General features: G+C 34.0%; 2 protein-coding genes across 4 annotated transcripts in view; one reads left to right on the top strand and one right to left on the bottom strand.

Annotated features, from left to right (window-relative positions):
* Positions 1 to 19,344, top strand: part of LOC137918941 (uncharacterized) — a 33,010-nt gene extending 13,666 nt beyond the window's left edge. The window contains exons 4-8 of one of the 3 annotated variants that reach the window (XM_068761893.1): positions 8,503 to 8,640; positions 13,831 to 14,004; positions 14,897 to 15,068; positions 16,191 to 16,443; positions 18,390 to 19,344. In XM_068761893.1, the coding sequence (XP_068617994.1) occupies positions 8,503 to 8,640; positions 13,831 to 14,004; positions 14,897 to 15,068; positions 16,191 to 16,409 (703 nt within the window). In that variant the 3' untranslated portion in view covers positions 16,410 to 16,443; positions 18,390 to 19,344. Of the gene's footprint in view, positions 1 to 8,502; positions 8,641 to 13,830; positions 14,005 to 14,896; positions 15,069 to 16,190 lie in introns of all 3 variants that reach the window. The other 2 variants (XM_068761884.1, XM_068761900.1) reach the window with 2 other exon arrangements.
* LOC137921487 (uncharacterized) lies at positions 958 to 6,260 on the bottom strand. The gene is made up of 4 exons (XM_068764266.1): positions 6,208 to 6,260; positions 4,624 to 4,771; positions 2,029 to 2,169; positions 958 to 1,236 (listed from the first exon to the last, which is right to left on the bottom strand). Exons 2-4 carry the CDS (start codon positions 4,758 to 4,760, stop codon positions 1,134 to 1,136), a joined length of 381 nt encoding a protein of 126 aa, XP_068620367.1. The 5' UTR covers positions 4,761 to 4,771; positions 6,208 to 6,260; the 3' UTR covers positions 958 to 1,133.
* Positions 19,345 to 25,646: the final 6,302 nt, after the last annotated feature.

Genomic DNA, 25,646 nt, shown 5'->3' with positions numbered 1-25,646 from the left:
GACACACAAAATGTTTTCGCGTGAATTACGTGGTATTATTTTTTTGTGTACTGCCTTATCAAAGCTTCCGCCTAAATCTCTCAAGTCTTAAATTTTTCAGAGACTAAGATAGTTTTTACGATAAGTTCGGAGTTTCAGGTTTTTATTTAACACAACTTCTAAGGAGCAATACACTGCCTCTTAAAGCCTCTTAAAGAGCCTGCTTGAAGATGCCGTTTCTTTGTATTCGTGCCCGTGTACTGATTCGGTGGACATTTGCGCCTTAACCGTACCAGCTTACTCCCGTTAGTTTTACGATCTTCATAGCTCGAAACATTTAAAAATCTTTATACGCACACTACGTGCATACTACGTCGTCTGATAAAAATTTGACATTTTACATCCAATCGACTTTTAAATGATATAAAATAAATTTATTTGTTTTTGCTTCTGCTGATCTTTAATTTACAATTACCTACTAAATGACATGACTACATCACATAGATCGATCATATAAAACCTTTTACTAATAGTGTAATAGTTTTCTACGTAGATATCGAAATGTTACATTCTCAGTATATAGGTAATAAGCGTCGTAATAGTTATAATTATACAAAACCCTAGTTAACATTGATTGTTTATTTCGTTTACATTTTTTTTAACCCTTGTTTAAGCTAGTAAATGTAAAAAAAATGTAGATTATTTTTACAGACTTGTTTCACGGTGTACATATTACTTTTAATGCGTAGTAGGTTTAATTTGCAAAATAGAAGTATTATTAGTTATATATTGACAAAAATATAATGGCGTTATATATATCGTATTAGCCCGTCTTTGTTATTTTTGATTTATTAGTAAATCCCGTGATACCGTCCTTAGAGGATAATGATATTCTATTGTCTCCACTTGAGCGTCCATATTACCTAGCTAATCAATTGTATGGAGAACAGAGAACGGCATTGTTCCCGGTTGCATCGATACATATGTACGTTTCTGGGATAGACACCGGGCCTTGTTGTCTAGCCCTATTCACACTATATTGTGGTGAAAATGAAACGCTATTTGTACATGGCACAGCGTATGTCGAAGGAATTTTACATTGAAACCGTTTATTTACTTCAAACATTTACCGACGTGAAAAAGGTTGTTGTTATTTAAGATTTTAAGGAAACGTAGTTTTTATCGTCCCAAGCATCAGGAAGTCTTAATGGTATCTTCGTTAACCACGGAGTGTATATCTCCAGTTGACTGTCTGGTCTGCAAAGTAAATTATTATAAACAGTTACAAAACCAGCAGCTATTGTTAAAATTGTAGTTAGGGGTTAAAATTGTGGAGGGGGGGGGGGGTAAAGCGGCTAAGGGCTAACTAGTTAGGGGAAGAACGCCATTGCTAATTGCTACCGTAAATTATCAATGGTATAAAGCTGATTTTCCTACGATGAATGTTGAATATCAGGACAAGCTTTACTGCTACGGCGTGTTTTATCACAGTCCTTGGATATAACAATGGACTTGTAGCAAAAAAAAACTAACATTTAACATTTTTTACACTTATATCCAATCACCTGATATAAAGTGATCACTCTGAAATATGTTACATTAATTTCTTTTTTCTGTTGGAGTGCGACGAGCCAATGACGCCTGGCAGTGCAGTCTTTAGGAACAGATATTAAACAGTAATCAATTTTAATATGTAGTAATGTGATTTGTGATAAGTCTTTTTACGGTAATAGGCAGCAAATGAGCTAAACTTTTTTTACATTTATAGTCAATCAATCTGTATTTTTCATAGAAGTCACTCACCGCATATTACGTGAAGAGTAAGTACCTTTTGTTACTAGATTCTTATATATATATATATGTGTGTGTGTGTGTGTGTGTGTGTGTGTGTGTGTGTGTGTGTGTGTGAGTGTGTATGTATATATATATATATATGTATGTATAAATATTTAGCATATATTTAGCGTGCATATTCGGCAATAAGAAGTTATTGTAAACGGTCTGAACATTGATAAAAAGTTTATAAAGGAAGAAGAACGGATTACGTACTTGGCTGCAAGCCAACCAATAAAGCCCGTTGAAGTAACGGGCACCGGCTTCAGTGATTTCTTGCTTTCCAATTTGCCTAACACTTGTGGGAGTGCATGGGCAGCTTCTTCACGTATTGCCTCAGCTTCGAGCAACGCTTGCCTGAAAATTTATATTGTGAACTCACAAATTTGCATTTTTTGCTCGACCCACTGATGTCATATTGACATTATATATTCGAGATCCAAATTGTCAAACACCTTTCATTAAAAAAAAATTTCTGTATTGACATATTCTTTAATGTGTAAACAAGATTAATGTATAATTAAACCCGTAACCTATTTTTGACATTGTCGTGTATTTTTGCGCTAATCACCTTGTTATGCCTCTTTAATTTGGTAGGGAATTATAGAAAATTAGACTTCCTAGCCCCATCTAGGGAATTGTATTGGAAAAGTATTTTCGTTGCTTATTCTGATAATCAATTAAAATTTATTGTAATAATACCACCATCGGCAGATAACGTAATATTTCCTGAATAGAGATTTGGATTGCGAGGAATAACTTGTTATGTAAATAGCCGTTTATATTATTTGCTATAAAAAGCGTTTGAGTATGTATATATTACATACATGTATAGAGCTCATCCTTGAATGATTCTAATAAGTAATCAAAAATGCATAGTTTTATGTTGGCGTGATATCAATATGTTTAGTTATACGTTTATCTTAAACTAAACTGGTTAATAAATTATACGATTTGGCGATTGTGCTCTTTTATTCGACTAAGCATGCATAAAGCTAAACTTGACAAAATTGACTTTCAAGGGTAACATTCTAAATTCATCGGATGGAAAGTTTAAATGTTTTACTTTTTATATGAGTGAAACTAGAATGAATTGTTAAAGTAGAAGATGACAACCAAGATTCTATTTATTTGTCCTGTTAGCCAATTGCAATCTTGATGACACTTCCCCGTTATAACGAGTGTACACAAGATAGAATACATTATAGGCTTATACGTCAGCGTAAATTGAGACATAAGCATCTACGATATCGCCTTCTTATTTAAGTACATTCATTACCTTAACTGTTTAGGATTCAGCAATGTTAATTTACAATTATTTAAATTTACTCTTTTCTTTTTTTACGTTTTTATTCCTAACACTGTTTTATTTCGTTAACTGTTAGTCTCTACTTTTGCAGATAAGAATAAAGTACTTGAAACGTGCATTTCATGTTAAGCGGAACTCAGCGTGCAAGTTCGCTTGGATTTATAATAAAAAACTTGCATCATGGCCAAGTGGCCACGCTGTTACGCAATCCACATCGCTTGGAAATAAATGTCCTGTTTTTATGAAAGTCGTAAAATTTCGTGAGATATTTGCAACCTTTATTTTATATATCCTAATGGCGCGGACAGTTGGGCAATAAGATTAATTGGCTTGCTTAATTAGGATATGTGTTGTGTAATAGTGATACTTATTTTGTCAAAACAAAGTACCTTTTGGTTGGTTGATTTCTTTGGCCTACAATATCACTGTTATTTAGATTATTGGATAAAAACTAATTATAAATTTTAGCTGCACACAAGATGAAAATTAACAACATGCCATGCATCAACATTACTATTGTGTTACAGTACGTACATAATTTAACTCTATTTATAAGTTGTTCAAAATACAGAGGAACTGCCTTCCCAAACAATATTTTATAATTAGTATATTTTGAAATAAAAATACATCACTGTCAAAAATAGATTTTAACGCAATTTTTTTTTCAATTTTCAACTGTGAATTGTTTAGTAAATGTTTTATTTTAAACAGAAAGGAAATAATTAACAACGGCAAATAAACTCATTAGCGTACTGCATTTAACATGCTCTGTTATCTGTACGAGTTTGTTTAACCGGTAACAGTGAATATTATTAATTTGGTTAAAACGGAAAGTTTACCTTTGCTGACCTTTTAACCCGCGTTTGTTTTAAACAAACATGCATTTACGAGCTAGTCGACTAGATAGATCGTGATCTCACGTCGTATAACGTGACCTTTTCGCGATTACAGTCCAGCTTATAAATTATGTGTATTACTGTATGTCTATCGCATTGTAAACAATTTGAGCTACTTTTTACCTTTTATTATTGTATACGAATCAAGACCAAAAAATAAATCATAATCTTGGTCGAAAAGTTCTCGAGTGGCGACCACGAACCGATAGACGCGGGTTGGGGAGGGCACTCCACTATGTGGACCGATGACACAGTTAAGGTCGCAGGTCTTTGGAGGGGGTCTATGCCCTGCAGTGGGCGTCCATCGGCTAAAAAATTCTTAGTCATTAAATCAGAGGTGTCAAACTCAAAAGCTTAGGCCTATTAAAGATGTCTTGCAAGAAAAAAATGTTTTTAATTAATGTTTATAAAGTTAAAATATTGTTTACGTTCTGATACTTAACATCTCTCCTTTGATATTATCTTTTCAATTTGAGGAGAAATTTTATTGTCTGAGCATTCTTTCCAAATGGACCCGCCAAATGTTGACCAGGTCGTAAAAATATTCATCTCGGGCCGCGAATTTGACATTTTTGGTTTAAATAGTAATAATATATATAACGGTACCTCCTCTCTTCAAGTAGCCAAGCCCATCTCTCGTGCCATTGTTTGCGACAAATCTCTGCTTTCTTCCATTGTGATCGCATTTGAAATGCCTCCCTGTTCGGATCATAGTTTGCGTTCTCTCCCAAATCCTTGTCCATCACTGTTAATTCTAAGAGATAATAGATTTAAGTCTTACATAAGTTGCCTTACTTTGCCACATTTCGTAAACTATTTAAATTTCTCAGAAGATAACGAAGTGGTACAACCGCGATAACATCAGCACTTCAGTTTAAACTAGACGACGGTGCGAGTAAATTAAAAAATATATCTTTATCTGGAATAGTTTATTTAAGCAGCTTGCCTTATTTGTATTATCAGATTGAAGTTTAATTATATGGAAGAAAGTTTCTAATAGCGATTTCCGTGTTGTTGTACTGATAGCCTTGTAGTAACAGATTCGACAATTAGAACTTTAGTTTAACATTCCATCTTTAAGGTTGTACATGAAAAAATTGTTTGTTGTAATAAATGCCTGCATTATACTCGTATGATGCTACACTACTACTTTATAACGTAATTGGAATTTATAGATTGGTGTAAACAGACGCACCCATATTTGTTCCATATACCCCGATTGTTATAAAAAAGCTTGATAGCTTTTTCGTGGACATAATGTTTAATGGGCTAGTGTACTAGGTCAACGGAAATCGATTATTTGAGCTTTTGTAGCCGCATTATAAAAGACAGGAAATCGTCTCCAACAATGCAGTTGGTAGCGATTTATGCAGAAAATTTATATACTCCCAGTAATCATTATCTAAAGTTCAGTAAATTAATGAATCTCCTTCATTGTCATTATTCTTTAAAGTTTACCTAGTACTTGTGATAGATCCCATATTCTATTACATTTATTACTCCGTAAATTTAATTAATGTTTTTAAAAATAAAAAATCGTATACTTAAAAATTTTTGAACGCACGTTAAGTTGCTGCTGATGAACGCTACAAGAGTTGACTTGCTCACTTTAACAGCATTGTTAAAGTGGGCCAGATATTACAAAGAATGTTAAGTAGTTTCGGGCCAACACGGAACTATAATAAGTGTAAAAGTTTATTGCACTGCCTTTAGAGGTTACAAGATTGCCGATTAGAAAGTTAATTCAGTTGTAACTGATGGAACTTAGCAGGCTGTTATAGTGCGTACAACATTAAAACCTGAAGTTTATTTTAAGATAAAAATTATAAACTGCACAGCATATTAAGGAATCTAGTTGGTGTTGCCTTAAAATCACAAAGAAACACGCCAGTCACGTATTTATCATGATAATTTTAATTGTGTTATTTTAACTTGTTTTTCGCTTTACATCAGTACAAAGAAGGTACATCAGTACAAAAACTTTATGAAGCGTAAAAATATAATAAAAAAAATATAAAATAGTGGACGTAGGTGGAAAATTTTAAGTGAAACCTTTGCTATATGTTACAAGTTGTGTTGTTACGTGTCGAATGGATTTGATACAGGATCGGGATAATTATATTGTAGGATAAGTATGTGTAGTGAAAAAGTCATGATTCGCTTAGATTTTTAAATAATTTTAATACTTACTCTATTAATTCTTTACTATTAGGTAAAAACAAATCAGATGCACTAAAATAAACACAGACGTCAGGCAAATAAATAATAACTGTCAAAATGATTCAATATTTTCATTATCTGTTTTTATAAAAGTGCAAAAAGTATATAATTTAAACATTTTTGATAATTGAAGAGAAATGTTGTTAACAATAGAATAATGTAGTATTGGTAGAGATTGAGATTTAATACACCGATACTGGAATTGGAATTTTTAGGTTCACTAGATAGCTTTTTGGGCTTAGCTTTACGCTCTGAGGGTAGGGATCCTTTCTTTATTCTTTTTTTATTCTTTACCTTTCTTTATCCTCTAGACATGCCGGCCACTGCAGTTAGTACATTGCTAGCTATGAAGCAAGTTGTCAGGTGTCCCAGGGAGCCCTTGGATCTATCATAAACCTCACCAGCCAGTAATAGAGTCGAATACTATATTATATATATATATTTTTGAGGTACCTCCTTGCAAATACTTATAAGTACAAAATGTATGCGTAACGATTGAAATATAACCAAAATTCTAATTAATTTGGAATAAGTAAGTGCTTGGATTAAGTAATAATAAAATGAGTCAAAATCGAATGTTGAGTTTATGAAATCCTTTTTCTTCGTAAGACAATCATTCTCTCTTATCTCACAGGTCCAATGCCAGCTTTCTTGTGATTTTTCAGTTTTCAGCATCGTAATGTTAGTAGACAAGCATCAGTAGCTTTCATGAAAGAATTACTAGTCACTACGGCCACAACACTTCTATTGTGAACTACCCGTTCACCTATTTGCTCTTCAAAATTCTACCCAAACGCTAAGACAACGGTAGCATTTCTGGCGGCAACCGAATTCAAATCCTTGTTTGAATTTGAATTAGAACGCTTAAGGATTATTTAAAAAAAAAAGTATTGTAAGTGGCCAGTAATACGAACCGTTCCTACATGAACGCTACATATCCTTACACCAAAAACTTGATATACTGGTGCGGTGACATTAATCTACACCATTAAAAAAAATACAACTGACTGACATAGGAGGGCTGACGTGGACTATTACTACTACTGGTGACGATATACTAAGCTTGTCCTGGTGAACCAACACTACTTAAGAAAATAAACTCAAATGCCGCATGTTTCCATTTTTTTTTATTTCATTATTTCCTGTTTTATCCTATATCAATACTTAGTAATTTGTTATTGGTGTATACTTTTACGGGGAAATAAAACGACCATGTTCTTCCCAAAGGTAGGAGTACGCGACGCCCCTAGTATCCTATAGGGCCTCCTATAGGGCCATTAAAAAAGACCAGTCCTGGAAATAAAAAAAACCTGCTATTAAAACTATTAAATTACTACAAGATTATGAAAATTATTTGCTATACGTTTCACAAATACATACGTATATATTATTTAAACACCAATGTAAACACAAAACGTTCACTGCTTAAAGTAATTTAAAATTATGCTTATAAATGGAACAAAATTCTAAACTAAACATTTTCAATTATTTTATATGTATGTTACGACACTTTAACCATGATTGAGTTTTTATAGAATTAAAAACAAATTTTCTAGTTTTATCTTTATTAATAAACTAGTCTCCACGTTCTACACTCTCTTCATCGTGTTTTGTCTTTGCTGAAAGTAAACTAATTCATATTAACTTCAAATGCCGTGTTTCCATTTGCATAGTTCAACAACGTTGGAACGACGTAGTGGAACTATGCAAGCACGAAGTTATCCCCTTTTCCAGGCACTAGAATATTTGATGTGGTTTAAAACAGATTTAAAATTTTAGGGTATATCATTACGAATATTTTACGCTACAGCGTTATATTGTCTTCATGCTGGCTTTGTTAATAATAAGATTGACTTGTAATGGAAACACGTTTTTTACACTTTAGCTATATGATCGATTAAAACTATAAATGTAATATCATCACGGGGTATTCTTATTCTTATATCTCATTATAATATCTACCTTGATTATGCGAAATAAAGTTTACTAATTATATCAGACGAATATTATCGATTTGGACGATTCATTAATTCAATCGAGGGTTTTATATAAATTTTCAGAATGAGACAATGCTAACGATTTTATTATCCTAATTAACAATTTAATTAAGGTTTAGGGAGTTAAAATATTTTTAAAAACAAAATATATGTGTGAGAGATATTTACGTTATCATAGAAAAAGGTTTCCTGGTTATGAAAAAACCTGCTTTGTTTTTAAACCTTTATTGTTGTATCTTATAAAATATTAATGTAATTACTTTCACAGGGTATCCTTTGGCAGCTCGAAAGGGTCGATGGTTGAGACCCTTATTTACGAGAGCCCTCTCCAAGAGGAACCGGAGCAGACCAGTCCTCCACCAAAGGTGCAGGAGACTTCATTCCCGTACACACCAGTCGAAGACGAGTACGTTATATTCATTTAATGAGTATGTTTTATTCATTTTAATTTCCACCCCTATGGGGCGCATTGCCTGAGCTAACGAAGCGAATTGATAAAGAAACGTGTTATTTATTATTGGCGTAGAAGATTTTCATTTATCTCTTTAAATAAGTTAAAAATATGCATGCAACCGACAACTATAGCCTGCGTGTTCCATCTTATGTGCATTCAGCTATAATCATGTCATCATTAACTCGCGTTTATTGTTAAAGCTAAATGTGTATAGTATTTACATGAAAAAAAAAAAAATATTTACAAAAAAATCAATAATATTAACGAAACCATAATAACACTCAAATCATTATTGTCATTGACAAATACTATTTAATTGTAGGCATTTGCAGTTCACCAAATGTGGTCGATCCTACAAAAAGTTTGTTTTACTAGATTGGGAGGCCACCAGGTTTTGCTGAAGTCTATAAGGTGGTCGCTCGATAATGTGTGTCTGACAAGGGACACTGTCTTAGACTATAATTTGAAGCATATTTAGCTTTTGGATCCGAACGTTTCCTATAGTATTGAATTAGGGTTTGTTTGAATGAATTTGAAACATACGAAGAAAATTTTCAGCTTCCATCACTCATATATCATTATCATCACAATTTCAGCCCTAGGACATTCACAAAGAACATAGTTCTCGCATGCAGATTTTCGGTAAGGCCGGCTGGAAGACGCCTGCATCCTGCGTCGTCCGACAGCTTTAACAAAGTCGTCCGTTCACATTGTGGGTGGACGTCCCACGCAGCATTTGCCGGCCTTTGGTCCCTACTCTAGAATCTAAGCTCCAGCGGCCATTAGCTCTGCGCGATGAAGCTTGCCAACTGACATTTTAATTTGCCAATCTTAGATGATTGGCTATGTCGGATACTTTCATTCCTGATTTGTCTTGAACATGACTACCATTTTAGAAGTCGTTAGTGCATGGAGAAATGGTTGCAGAAAAAACTTCAGCAACGTTATTACTATTAATAGAGTAAATAATAAGTACTGCCTCGTAGTTTATGAGCAGTGGTTGCTCAGAGGAAGAAGACTGAGACTTGTAAACGTAGGTCGCGCGTTCGATTTCCGGGATACAATGTAATATAATTCACACTCTGTGTATTAATTATATCAATTTGCCACTACTCAAAACATTCGACGAAGCGTACACAAAATAAAAGTATGTCCAGTATGACTTCTAGTCTGAGAATAATATTTTAGATTGTTTGTAGGCTTAAAAGCTTGAAAGGAGTGAAAGTTTAGCTTATTTGTCGGCAAAAACCTTTTAGCTTTTACATATATTTCCAATCATTCTGTATATAGTGAATATTTTGAATTTTATTGACAAGTAGCAGGCCAATAAATTTTGGCAGTACAAAGTGTGTTAGGACAGAGGGTGAACAATATTTAAATTTTGTATGTAGTAATACGAATTTCAAAAACGTTTTTCCTGTACTATCATTATTATACTACTGTATTATCATTATTTTATTTATTATTACTAAAACAATTGCTTTTATTGGTCGCGCCGTACATTAATGGGCAAAAAACGAGCTATGCGTTCACTATTTTTAAAGTTTTTATACTAGTAACCAATCACCTGTCACATCACAGATTTGTAAACAAAGTAATAAAAGGACACTACTATTCATCTTAATCATACTTTTACAATTCTTGTAAACTTTTAGAAATAAGTGGGGTAAATGAAAGATTTATTTTCATATGTAATAATAATCATGTGTTGTAGTTTTACAAAAATCAATTCTAATTTATTTCTTAGGAAATAATACATAACACACTGAAATAGCCATTAAATAATGCAGTATCTTACCTACGTTTAGTCGAAAAGTATAAAATATAAATTTGTGTTTCTGCCTAGAAGTGTATATTATGGTTATTTAATTGTCGTAATTTAAATGTAATTATAAAATTAGCGAATTCAAATCATCCAAAAATTGCATATCAATATATGAGTCGTCATATTACAACATAAGGTATATAAATAGATCATCGATTATTTTATTGACTTCTTTATTATATTTGTATTTATCAATGTCTTTCAGAAGGCAAACATCTTTCACCCTTTGCAACGAAGATTAACGTTTTTAGTAGAATCTAGGACCATAAATTAGATTGTTGATCGTTTTAACGAGTATCACTAGCATAGCAACAGGTACCACTTGAACAGGTTTTAAAAAGCGAACGTAACACCTAATTACATAACAGGAAAAGTTTGTTACATAACGAATTAAAGGTGTTTCATGTTTAAACAAACTTAAACGATTACTGACTGGCATTTTGAATAACTTGATTAAAATTAAAGCGTTTAGACATATTGCCTCCCTATACGTTACATTCTATAAAGAGATTTACGCGGTAATAATTGTTTATGTCTAAACAATTACATAATACATGTATTAGCACATATTTCTTGTTTACATTCTTGTACTTATCGGTATATGGTAATAAAAAAATATTTTTTATTAATGTTAACAGATAATTTAAAAAAAAATGTTTACAGTTGTAAATCAGTAAAATTAAGTGTTATTTTAGTATATTACGTCATACGTGTATGCACAAGCCTGCTTATGCAACAGCACAGGGGAATGGCATTAAGTAAGTCTCCCTCCGACTTCAACAATCGATAAATATCTTTCAAAGCTGCTCCGCATCTCTTCTTTATTTATGCGATAATGTATTTAACTTTTATAATTAATCTTAGCATGAGTTTGCAATAATTAACAAGATTAACAATCGCAACCTTTAGAAATATATTTTTTTTTTACGATTATTGTATTTTTATATATATAAAATTATTTGTGTAATCGAGTTAATAAATATGAAGTAATAAAGTGTAATTAAGGTTTAAATATTTGCATTCTCATAATTTTTTAATATTATTCCTTAATTTAGCCGATTTATTTTTAAAGAATTACAATATTACAATAAACTAACAAATTTGACACTGCTATTACTATATTCGGATCTTTCGAAAGAAAATATGAAATAATATTATTCATCGTTAATGAAGTCGCCTTTAAGAGCGAAAATATTGTTCAATTTAAAATTATATTTTCTGGTATAGTTCAAAATATCAAAGCCGTTAATTACTGTACGTTCGTAGAAACCATTAAATATTCTATGTTCGATAGTAATATTGAAGAAATTAAGTAAATTTATTGATCAGCTTGTATAAATATACATTTACTGGACTGCCTACAAGCAAACAAATTTTAAATGATTTTTTCTCTAATTTCACTATTTTTATTTTTTTACTTTTGTTAAAATTTTCGTTATAAAATGGATTTCTTTGGTATGGTAATGTAAAAAACAGTCAAATATTTAACTATTTTTTTACTATCAAAATAAAAATGAAGCGCGTTATAACGAGTTCGTTGAAAATAACGATAGGCGCTAAAGTTACGTCACTACGCGAGCACGAATAGCGTTGGTTGTTTCGCTCCGCTCCATTCGCTACGGCCAGTGCGCGACTTCCGAGATCGATGTTGTGAACGGTGTAGTGGAAACACTGTTGTGAAGCATTGTTCGGCCAAACCCTACAGCGCAGTCTGCGCTTATGTTGTTCATTGATAGTTAATATCTAATATCTATTTATAAAATCAAAGATAAACAACGATATTTTACTGTTCAGTGACAATTGTGATTTTATTTAATACTTTGGAAGGTATGTTATTTACACTCAGTTCACGTCATTTTTGTTATTCTGCGCATTGGATCTGCACTTGACGATTATTTCTACATTTTTTTTGTATATTGCCAAGAAATACCTTAATAACGCCGATGAATATGTGAATCAATGATAATATTTATTTATTACAATGACGGGTATCATTATGGGCCGCAATTTTTGTGAGAATTCGGTCAGAATGACGTCATGAGGACTGAATTATAAACATAAAACGACTTTCAGTTCCATCCAGCATTCGGGAACACAAGGTCACCACTCGGCATCTACCTACATTTAATAAACATACATTGGCAAACGTTTGAGAATCTCTATTTTTAATGAGTGCATCATTGATCATATCCCTAAGAGAAGACCCGCCCTATGGTTACAGTAAGGTCAATTCAATCGACGTTTGTCGCAGATAGGATCTTTTTTCATGTATTTTCTAGGGTTTTGAGGTTTAATTTGTTCATAATATCATGATATTTTTTTATGTAATTATTATTAATTATTAAAATTACCAATATCAGAAAGCCTTTATACACAAGCAGAGCGAAAGAATATGTACATTGTAACACATTTAAAAAATCATTAATATTTTTGTTTTTTGGACGTAAATTCCTAACACCTGTTGCTTTAAGCCAGTATATTAAAATCTCATATGTATGCTTTGCTGCGAAAATTACCTTCTTTGAATTGTTAAGGAAAGCTTAAGGATTTGATTAAAATTATGCAATGCCTATTTAACATGGCAGGTTAGTAAGGCATTAAAGTTTAAGATAATTTTAAGACCTGTTTTATGTTATTTTCTTTTTATCAATTGCCATACACAAATATAATGATAGTTACAATTTAAAAACCATCATAAATTCCAAATAAATTTACCAAAGTCAACTCAATATTTTAAATATATTTAGGTTATTTATAATTTTGATAAATAGTAATTTTAAAAAATATTTTGATAGAATAAGAAAAATTATTAGACCTTTTTATTACATTGTATGGTACATGATATTACTTGTGGGTGTTAGATAAAGTCACCGGCTAATAAAAGATCAAGTGTTTTAATAGAACTAAATGATGTTAATCATTTTAACAATTCATGTCTTGGTATCACATTGCAACTTGTGCTGAGCGATCCATTTTAAAATAAACTTTAGCTATTCTATGTTACCAATTATATGAGAATTTTTTTATAAAAATGTCTGCAGAGTGAAAAAATTATGTTTTTATAACCTTGATAGGTTACAATATTCCAAAAATAAGCGTTAATAATGGACTACTTTCTCCCAACCTTGTAAACTTCTCTGCAGTGAATGGAAACAAGTGCTTGTGTGTGGTGTATGTGTATTTAGTTTTTAAAATTAAGCCTTATGTATGTCATGACATTATTATTACACTTGATTTATAGTATTAAATATGATCCATAAAGTTTTTATGGTTACTTGTTCTTCACAATATATGCAAAAAAATCATAATTTTTACAGGTCTGAACGTTCAAAAGTACGAGTGTCATTTTACCAAGGAGCGAGGCCGCAGTGTCTCTCACCTCCACCAACCTCAGCGACGGAAGCGAATTCACATATTCTCTACGCAACAATACTGTCGGCCGCTGCCAACTCTGACATGGCTGATCATACCATGTACAGTAGACAAATCAGGTATGTTTCTAATACCAATAAAAATAGTATTAAAAATTTTTTTTTATTGTGTATAGTTCCTATTATTCCGTATAAGCATTACAATAAAAGTGTAATTTTTACTATATTAAGGATCTAAAAAGATATGTGATTAAGTTTTACAAAGCTTTATGTCTCAAATTGACAAATTTATTTTGAATACAATTACAAATATTACAACTAAGCACTAAATTTGATTAAAATCACATATCCATGAGTATGGATTGTGCCATTATTTGCATTTACAACAATAAAACCCACCTATCTGCATTGTGATTGTCTGATTACCTTGTGAATACTATGTGACATCATTACCTAACCACAAATGTTTATGTATAGTAGCACCTTTACAATGGATGTTTGTATGTTTAAAACCTTATTTTCATCAAAGATTTCATGAATTGTCCAAAATTATTTTTAATGTTTGTAAAAAAACTTACTCAATTATGTTAAAAAAAAGAAAGGAGCTGTGTTAAAAATAAACTGTTTAACCTTGATAAAGGCTGATGTGGTTTGCATGTAGTTATTCAATTCATAAGGAGGGAAGTAATTTTACCGATTAACAAATGGGTTCTGGCACAGTTACATCATTTAATTGGTTGTCTTTTGTTGGATAAATTTTCACAATCCTGGAGATATTGTAGTAATAGTGTAATTATATTTTGCACATAATTTCAATAAATATGTTAGTTTAGTTACTCAATATAATTAAACTAAGCAAGTTTAGTAAAGGTTGGCAGAATTCACTGCAAACAGGAAAAGACAATCATCATGATGATATTTTAGGGATGCCCATGCATTGCAGTAGAAATCCATCACTTGAAATCATGTTAAGCTATTTAAAAAAATAGTTTTTAAAATTGTACATTTTCAGCACGGAGAGTGGTTGGGACAACCCCTTCCGTCCTGATGGCGATTTAAGCCGTGAAGCTGATGAGATAGTATCGCTGATAAAGGGCGGAAAGCCTATAACACCAACACCGACTGCTGCACCTCAATTGCCCATTTGTGATGAAGAGGAAAAAGTGCATGCAAATAATTTGAATGTATGTAATATTTCACCATAAGAACTAATTAATTTTTCATTTCATATGGTCGGTCAGTATTTATAGGACATTTTTAAAATTAAACATATTTTCCAGTTGATTCAAATTTTATCACCTGTTTAATTTTAGACCAGACATTTAACATTTTGTTGGTAATTTTAAATTAAATTAATACATAAAATATTACACTTAAAGTTGATAAACAGATAATTACAAATTTGAAATTAGTGCTAAATGATGACCAATGTAGTCAATGGCATGACATAAATTAGGCAAAAAAAAGTTTGGTATGGACTGGATTGACATTTATTATATTAAAAATCTCTTTAGAGAATCTCTCTGAGTTGTGATATTTATTTAAAATCCTCAATTACACAGTTAAGAGATTGCTAGTATGTGTGTAAAAGTAAAATACTTAATTTGAATCAAATTAAGACTATGAAAAGCAACTATTTCTTAATATTTATAAATTGTTTGACTAAACAGTAAAGCAAAATATTTATACAATACACTTTAAGAGGCACCTGCAACTGGTCTCATCTGCAATGATAAATAAAGGTCATGATCATTACTCACATCACACAAATTTGTATTCTGCATAAAAAACATTTGTTCCAACTTCAAGTATTTTTTTCCTCTGTCTTAACTGATGTTAAGTGATGATGAGGTCTACAATGCTACATATTTGCCTAGAAGATAAAAGCACAGGATAGCATAGAAGCTAGAAGCATCTAGATAGAAGTGTTGCAGGAGTTTCTTCTGCCCCTTCTCCTAGCTCTAACACTTTCTGAAGTGTTAGTAAAGTTATTCAGGTAATAAAAATTGACCAAGTCGAGGTTCGGAACTCCTGGGCGCTCTTGAGTCGATGGCTAATGACAACCCAAGCTGAGGTCTCCTTGTGAGAATGAGGTGAAGCTGAGGTCGCCCTTGCGCCTAGTCACTCTATGGAGCATCCGCCTAAGGGTTATAAGAACTCGGTGGCTTTCTATTCCATAAAATAGTAATATGTAGCACCCAGAGTCGCGGTTACCCGGGGTGCCCTCGGGCTCCGTTATCTTCAAAGAGCGTGTGTAATGTGTAAGCCAGGTCAAATTATACTCTAAGCTTGTATAATTACATTAGCAGGCTAGTTCGCCATCTTCGCCTCAAACGAAAGTGGCGAGTCCAGTGCAGCAGCAGAGTCCACCGAAAGCTATGAACGGAACTAAGAACGGTGCTGCAATGCCAGAACTCCGTCCCGGGCAGGTGGAAGTTCAGCGTTCACCGCCGCAGGAGCCACTGCAACCGGAACATGTGACCATCAAAAAGAAACCCAAGTGCAAATGCTGCGTCGTTCAATAAATTGACGACCTCAGTGCCATCTTTCGCTGCACCGGTAACACATATTGCTTTACACAGCTAGCATATTTCCTTTTTGGTGTTTACTCGGTGCTATTTGATTTTCGACTTCTCTAAATGCAAATATATGTTGAGTCATATTTATATCTTCTTATCCAGAATGGCTATGTGTTCATGTACAATATCAAAACAGAATAAAGTTTGGCCTGTATTTTCATATACATTGATATTATTGTTAGTCATTTCACTAGGTGTATTTGAGAAGATACCGTCGTTTTTAATTTAAAAAATTAATAAATCAAACAATTATTAATGTTATATCAAATTTTGTGATAAAGTCTTATATTTTAGTTAGTCTTACAAAGAAAGATGCAGTAATTAACAGCAGTTGTTGAAACGAGACATTGGGAGAGTCAATTTATCAAATGAGAATCTCAAAGATCATTGAGATGAAAATGAATAAATAAAAATGAAAATGAAGACGGAAGTTATTATAACAGATAATATTTACATAAAAATGACCATGCTGAATCTGCTCATTTATAAACAGTCGATAATGTCAAATTAATTTATTATTTTTAAAAATCGATAAAATAATTTATTTTAAACTGTTACTAAGTTGAATCTGTGTTGAATAATATTTAATACATAATTTAAATGTATATTTTTATATGTTTATTTATAAAGAAAGTATTATAATGATTGAGCTATATTATTGAGAAAAATATCAATGACTCAAACAGTTGCTTGAACAGAACCTGATTTATTGTGCTATTAAGGCTACACGCATTGTATTAAATTAAGAACTAGCTCTTATGGATCTTCATTACAACCATTGGCATTTGTTAACGCTACTAAAAACTTAATTGTGCTGTTTTACTTTCATTACTTTTGTAGCTAAGCTTGGACTATTTGTATTGTAAACAAGTTTAATATAACTCAAAAACCTTATAGCTGGCTTTGGAATCGATTACATGCAAATGTAGGCAATTTAGTGGCAGCTATTATCTTACCAACAATTCTGACTATAGGCTTACTGTTATGATGTAAATGGTGTATTCATTGATAGAATTATAAAGGCGCATGTGTTATGAAAGACAAACTTGAAGTATATTCAACTAATAATATCAATGTTGTGCTAGTTCTAGAAAAAATCATCAGTTATGTTCTAACAGTTTTAGGTAATTATTTAAGAGACATAATTTATACATGTTTTAGATTACCTATGTACAACATTCATTTTGCAACTACATGCTTGCGTCCAATAGAATGTATACATACATCTTTTTTTTTTACACGCAACTTGATCATCTTCATGGATGTGTTTACATTTGTAGGTTTTTTATTATTTTAAAATGTGATCCTAATATGTACTATTTCTTTGTCAGGAGATTAGTGACAAGGACTGGGGTGCTTGACGGATAATCTTTGTAAAGTTGTGATGCAGTTTGATTATATACTATTAAAACTACATTTTCTTTTTTAAAAATAGTTTTGTACAATATGTTATATAATATATACCAAATTCCTTATTTTTTGTAACATTTTCTTTCAAAGTTACTAAAACACAGGGAGTAACACTATTCAAATAAAATATGTAAGTTTTAATAGTGTATAATAAATAATGTTACCGTGTGGGTTAAAACTTCACTCCTACGCAATTTTTTATTATTTTTTGTAAAAATATGTCAAGTGAACGAATTCGAATTAAATATCTTTTTATTATATTTATTTATATAAAGTTTTATTAAACATTGGACATACATATTTTTTAGTAAAACGAAAGTAAATTGAAACTTCTATTCCAAAGTTAACATTATACATGAAATAGAATAAAAATGTTAAGGTTTAGATGAGCCCCCACAAACGGAATAGATTTAAATAAGTAGATAGGTAATAGTTAGGATATCCACAATTTTTTTTGAGTTTGTTATTAATATTTATAAACAATAAATTATTCATCTTTTTTGTTTTCTCTTTTAGTTTTGGATGGATAGAATTTTCATGAAGAGATACGAGAAAGACGCTTGTTGCATTGGCGCTTACAATTTACTTCGCCAAAACCTTGGAAAATAGTTTAGCATTTATATTGCCCTACTTGTAACTTTTGGTGTGTTGTGTAACTCGCAAATTGTACAATTGAGATAAATTGCATTGAATATGCTTGGGAATGAATAGCTCTAAATGTTTTATTCTCAACACACTAACATTCGAGTAGACATTGCACTTAAAGCTCATATGGCTGTCTAATGTCATCATAGTAAACTTTTATCACAATTCATCAAGTTGTGAACATTATTTTTTAACTTAATTTTCCTTTTCAATGTACTGCGAATACTGATACAAATTTGGCATACCCTACTATTTTCACTAACTACTATAAATTTTGTATTATCTTCCAAGACAGTTAATATGATGCGTTTATAGCACAAAAGTTTGCTTGTAAAGATTCCCGTTCCTTGTGTAGATGGAAGTTTTAATATTTTGGGCATTTACATATTTGCCATTATTTATTACGGTGCTTTGTTTTATATGGTTAATTTACATAAGGTATTTGTTTATACGAACTTTTTGAAGAATTTTCTGTAGTGATTACAACTTACATCATTTTTAAATAAAACATATATGCAGTCACATGTACGCTCCTTAATTAAGTTTTTTATTTTCACGTAAAATTCTGGTATTAAGGTTTGATATTTAATTTGAAAGTATTTGCATAGGACATATTGAAAAGGAAAATTGTGAAAATTCACTAGGTAACAAACGTCATGACTAAATGTTTAATTATTTAAAATATTTGTGTATTTAGCTGTATTTATATAAAAAAATGACATTATATTTGTATAAAAAATTTACTTTCTATTATTGTCAATCAATGAGTATGTACAAATCGATTACATTGTAATTATTATTTATATTAAATATTTTAAAAGCGAAATTTTTGGCTTTCTTTATTACTATTTCCTTAAGTTTTTAATGCCATGACGAAAAAAGGTAAAGGTTTAACATGAATCAAAATGCATAATATATGTTACTTGTAATGCCTATATGAATTTATCATTTATATGCAGCTGTGCACATCCTTCGATCTGACTAGCTTTTGTGGTAGCATGAATTATTTAAAAATAAATAATCTTAAGACCGTTACAAAATTTGTGCGCGCGCTAAGTAAATAGTCTCTATATAATACTAAAACTCCAATGTTTTAAGAAATCAACAAAATCTCAGACAGTTTTAAATTGCTTTGACTCGGAGTATAATGTCTACCTCGATATCGACGAAATAAAAGAGAAAATTGAATGTAGGAGTATGGTTCCCTAGTATATAAAAGTTAAGAAGTGCCCGAATTCTACAAAATTTTAATCAAAGAAAATTTTATAAAACTTTTTGAGTTGACGTTTGTGTGCGGATCGTTATTTTCTAATGTTAAATACACGTAGAATGTTTATAAAAAATGGGAAATATCTACCTGTGTCCTACTATGTATATTTGGGAGTAAATTTGAATAATTAAAAAATTCATTGGCAACTAAAATATTATAGTCTATGTATTTGTCACACCGTTGTCGATTTTCCTTTGTTAATATGTCGATTCTACCTCGCTGGCTCCTCCGTCTCCGGCTACTTCAACCTGGGCAAAGCCACTCTACCCAAGAGGCAAACCCGCCACCCTCCCCTCCGCTCCTTCGGTGGCTCATGAGCAACAACCGAAACCTGCCAAGGCCCAAACTAGGTCCCCTCGCCTGCCGAGGAACTTAAATTCCTCGCGCTCTACCTCGCCAATGTAGCTCTTTACGAGGTATGCATTCTTGCCGCGAAACTGCAAAGCCTCCAGTCTTTCAGAACGCTGTCTTTGTATCGCGGAGCACTTGGCGCTTCTCGCCGCCCTTAAAGCGGAATTTAAATAAGCTCCGCCCCCGTTTCGACGTCAGTACATGCGCCTCACATCGAGCCTCGTCGGTCTCGATGCACAAAACAGTCATCACTCTCATATACATGACTCGGCAGCCGCGCCCGCCTAATCTGCGCTCAAGTGAGTTTTGGTTTGGCCGAGAAATATTATAGAGGAGGATATGAATAAAAATGCAACGAAGGTCGGGTAAAAATAAGGACAATGTAATAAATTGTAAATTTGAATTATATGGAAATAATAAAACAAGTGTAAGTGTCAAATAGAAATCAAAATTGAAACTGTACCGTGATATACCAAAAGGGCAAGGCAAAGGTAGAGAAATGAGATGTGAATAAAATGTAAAAAATGGTAAGAGATTGGAAGAAAATATGAAGAACGAAAGATTAGAATGAGGTTGTCAAGAATAGAAGAGGAGAGTGATAGGAAAACACTCAATATGACAGGGGGTTCGAGAGGTCGTCAAAAACGGGACTATTAAACAAATCTAGTATGATCGAAAGTTGGCATCCCACGAGACTGGTTGGTTATCGGAAGACGACGAAGACGGTGTGCAGTGTACGTGGCTTGTGTGTGATTGTATTGTAGGTGGCAGCACCTATAATCAATGATTTTGTGTATTGAGCGGCAAAGTCAAAGCAATGAATCGATGCCCGTTTTAGAAACTGGTCGATCTTTGCCAGTTCCAGGTTTGCGGCGCGCCCGTGGCCTTGCGCATGAATTTGTTCTTTACGACTTCAAGTTTGTGAATGCCGCTTTTTGGCATATGCGAAGCACGGCCTTATATATGTGCGGACAGGTCTGATTACGAAAGTCTGATACTTTATAAAGCTACAACTTTATAAAGTGTCACTTAAGTTAAAAGTGACATTTTACTCTCACTGTTTGGTAATAGAAAGAAGCGGCCGAGGACAAGGGCAGCCTTTTTTCGCGCGTTTGAAATCAAGTGCGCATTGAAAATTATTGTGGCTTCCAAGACGACACTTAGGTAATGGGTTTGAGTGACCCGTGGCACTCGAATGAACTCACTCATACTGACAGAAACTCATTTCCACCTCTCTGAGGGGAGGGAATGAGCTTTAAAAAGAACATTACCCTGCTTTTGGAAAAATCCATTTCGATTCTCAATTTCCGGAACCATCGTCCTAGGGCGTTGATTGTGGTATAGGCTGAGTTCTACGTTCTTGACACGAGGAATGTCATTAGTGTAGAAAGCTTATAGAACCGGTCTGAGGACCGATTCTTGGGGCATGCCCGCCTAAACCAAGCTTGGTCGGGAGCAGACTACCTAGACACGATGCTGAAACGTTCGATATTTCAGAAAGTCACGTATTTTCATCATCATCACATACGAGATGGTCCGGCATACCGGCATTATCTAGCTTGTAAAGGACTCCATTATGCTAGACTTTAGCGAACGTTTTACCCACGACAAGGAAGATTGATCCATTTATTTGCTTGGCGAGTAGGTGTTTCGTGATACGGTGCACTTGATAGGAGCAGGATTTTTTGGAGCGAAAATCAAATTGTTCGAGGATAAGAAATTCAGTCACCTCCATGAAATTCCTCATTCGGGCGAGGATTAATCAATAAACAGTAATGGTCTAATGGTATGTGAGATTAGTTGCGATTTTGGAGGGTTTCAAAACCCTATGACTTCCGCACTCTTCTACTGTTTCAGGAAGAAATCTTTGCTTAGGTCGCGTTAAAGACAAGAATTAGGACCTGGATTATGTCGGTCGGAATGAGTTTGGTTAGTTATGCCATCGAAATCCGGTGCATTAAACGAGCGTAAATTGTGAATGACATCCTCAACTTCGACGCACGTGATAGGATCTATGGAGTGAAGTGAGGGCTCCCGAGAGCGTGTTTTGACTTCCCGGCTTATTTTTAGGCGGTGGTTCGTATCACAGGCCAGGAGGCCAGGAGATCATTACTTTCTAGGCTTTCAGCTAGGCATTTGCCTTTTTCTCATCTAGCAAAGCTCGAGTAAAATTATTCGGGCTACAGAAGGGTGGCATGGTTCACCATGTCTCCCCTTTGACGATTTGAGAATCTTCCAGAAGGCGAGACGGACGGTTTTAATTCCGAAATGGCGTTAACCCGTCTTTCGTGCCGAATTTTACCGTTGGTCTATCTAGTTTTAAGCTGGACTTGACGCATAAACCTGTGGTTAGTATAGTAAAGGAACCGGTCGCAGGAACGTATGACCGCTTACTTGTGTCAGAAGGCATCTTACTCTGTCTGGCAGAGCCCATTGGAAGTTATCTTCCAGTGGGTTCTGTTTTGACGGCAGATTGTATGTTTTATGAATATACTGTTGGCGGCTTTCGCGTCATGTACGGACATGATGGGTTCGGGATTAGCGATGGAATCAGCACTACATGAAGAGATTTTCATATTTCGTGCATCACAGCGTTTTACTAGCTGTGATGTCAGGGGTAGCGCCTATATATAGCCACCTAGGCGAATTATGACGGGACGTGGTCAGAATGCCTTGACGATCGCTATGTCAAGTACGTTTTTCGAATATCCTTTGACGCTAGGATAGTGCGTGGGTTCTATAGGTCCGATTACTACAAAGTTTAATTGGTCTAAGAGGACATCGAGTGCCTTCTCTCTATCGTTGATGGTGTTGGTGTTCGATCTGGTGAGCTTACTATTGAAGTCGCTAGCCAGAATGGTCGTTGTTCCGATAACAGATAGTGTATTAAAGGCCAAGCGGATACTGATAGTGACGGTCTTTTACGACAGGTACACGGCCGTTACGGTAATTTGGGCATAGCCTGTCTGTCATGACTAACCGATTGACTGAAGCCTCTAGGTAGTCATATCTGCATCATGATAGCGAATAGCGTTTTTTTGTCACGTTGATCGGTTTGTCCATTCTTATTGTAAAACACAATGGTTTTCCTTTGCCGTTATTCTTATAGCGAGCGGCAGTTGGCTAAGCCTGTGCTAACTTAAAAAAGGACTCCAGGGCACCTAGTTTGGTAACTAGCTCAGTTGTCTTTGGAGTCCGGAGAGGAGTAGGTTTTTAAGCATTGGGCGGTGCGATGTTGCGGCCGATAGTATGGCTATTCGTTGCCACGCTCGACGGAGGGATGGGAACATCGAGCGAGTCGGGACTTAGGTTCTCCTCGTGACAGAGTCAGACGTATCATATATGAACTTAGCCCATGTTTATTGACGTCGCTATGTGCTTATACTTATTCACCACGGCGGAGCCAAAAATTACCACTTTTCTACCGTGTATATATTGGCGTGGAGCGTTTATTTCTTCCCAATTTTGGCGCAGAAATAAACGAGGTGGGCGTTGGTGCCCCTGGTTGGCTAGCCTCCGGTGAAGGCCGTGGCTTTGGTTTTCGTGCCTGCATGGGAGATGTGGCCGTATAAGCGGGCCAGGAGGTATGTTTTTTTGGTGTTTCGCAACAAATAGTACGTCTTCATTCTTAATCTCTTAATTGGCGTCGGAGCCTTTCTCAGTCACTGAAGCGAGGATCAAGGCGAGGGTACGTGGGCCCTTGGAGAGGGCGGGCAAGCTGCCTGTGCGGTAATTAGTTCTGTGAATCTTTCAGCTTCGCCTCCGAAAAGTCCAGTCTGGCCTAAAGGTTGGCCACCTTTTCCTTCTTTACGTTCTTCTCATGTGCGTTCCATTGGGACGCAGAGATGTATGTGCCGAGCACCCTCTCTTTTAGGAATGCAGAGGGGAAGTGTGCCGACTGCGTGTAAACTTAAGCTACCTGTGGGCATTAAATGGCCTGGTCGTAAACCGACGTTGACTATGGCTCTTTCCAAGGCCAGTGATGTGGGTTCTTTTGGCGTCGTGAGGTAACCGCGAAATTCAAAGTATTGTCGTGTTTGTAAAAAAACACCTACCTTTCCTAATTACTTGTCATTCCCAAATTGTCATTGTTCTGTCATTGTCCGAAAGTTGCAAATAATGGTAAAAAAAAGGTTCGGTTCGCGGAAGCTCCACTGTATCCTTTTTATTTATTTTATTTTCTCGTTCGCCCCTACCTAAGGAGGGACAGGGTATTTTTATTGTTTTAAATAAATGTTACACGTTCTAATTTTTATTTTCTTTCTCTCCTTACGTTCTTCACAATTTCTTTCATTCGTCATATATTTTTCGTCACAATATCTTATACTCTCCTGGCTTACATGTCTCCTTACATACACCCCCTTCTTTCTTTCTTTCTCTTCCGCTCCTAAATTACTACACTAAATTACTTCTTTATATCACAGAACAGTTTTATTTTTGTATTTTTTATTATTATAGTTTCTCTTTCTCTAATATAATGTTTACCTTCTAAAATACAAATACAATACAATTTTAGCCTTACCCGACCTTTCCTAATTTGTTTTATTTTTATTTATGATTTTTTATTTACTTAACTGCTGTGCTTTGGGAACGGAGGGCGACTTTTTTCGTCGCCCATCGATATTTTCCGCCTCCATCTTCTTTCTAACTTCAATTTCTAGTTCCGTTCTTTGTCTCGTAAATACGGGACAGCCGTTGACTAGGTGCAGCACGGTCTGGTCCGCTTCCGGTTCACAGAAGCACGAGGGACTCTCCGTGAACTAGCGCAGACGGACCCTAATTGCAGTTAGCAATATGGGACGAATTCGCAAGCATGTCTGAACGCCACAAGCGCGGCCGCCCGCAATGCGTTGTTAGGGTATCATGGCTAAGGTAGAACCATTGAACATTTCTTTCGAATTATGTTCTACATAACAAACATTAAGTAAATTTTGCTTGAGCTACAAGTCCTAAGTTCCCCTTTCATGTCTGATAACTAATAATTTATTCTGCATGGCAAAATTTGGTAAGATTATTTGTTATTCTACAAGTATTGACGGTTCTTATGCAAGCTACATTTTCTGATGACCATCATTATTTTACATTATTTACCTAAAGAGTTATTGGCTTTTTGAAGATATTTTTTGGTATCGATAAAAGTTTTAAGGTATAAGTGAGCAAATAAAGTCTCATGTGCAGGCAGTAATTCGAAAAATATTTCTTTGCCATTATATTATCTAGTAAATAATTGAAGCTGCATTCATAATTTCTAAGCAAACAATAACTTGAGGTAAATATGCATCTGTACATAAGATCTTATATATACCTAGATATAGGTAGACCATGTATTATATATCTTGTATTCTTCCAAAATCTACAGAAGTATGTCTTAAAAACACGAATTACACAGGGGCAAAGTAATAAAAATACTAGTTCAAAGATGTAAACAATATTAAAGATATGTATAAATTTATTGCAAATTGTACATTAAAAAAATGTAAATTGGTTTTTAACATTCAGTAGGGAAA

This window comes from Battus philenor, unplaced genomic scaffold (assembly GCF_028537555.1).
Source record: "Battus philenor isolate CCGP_79_NKW_IND1 unplaced genomic scaffold, ilBatPhil1.0.hap1 SCAF_1, whole genome shotgun sequence".
NCBI lineage: Eukaryota > Metazoa > Arthropoda > Insecta > Lepidoptera > Papilionidae > Battus > Battus philenor.
This window is presented reverse-complemented; position numbering and strand designations above follow the sequence as displayed.

What these genes read in the sequence shown, in the direction of transcription:
- LOC137921487 (XM_068764266.1), bottom strand. Translation starts at nt 4,760, where the DNA reads ATGGACAAGGATTTGGGAGAGAACGCAAACTATGATCCGAACAGGGAG. An exon ending in TGGCTACTTGAAGAGAGGAG is followed by an intron (nt 2,170 to 4,623) that starts GTACCGTTATAT and finishes ATAAATTTTCAG; the next exon opens with GCAAGCGTTGCTCGAAGCTG. An exon ending in ATTGGTTGGCTTGCAGCCAA is followed by an intron (nt 1,237 to 2,028) that starts GTACGTAATCCG and finishes TTTACTTTGCAG; the next exon opens with ACCAGACAGTCAACTGGAGA.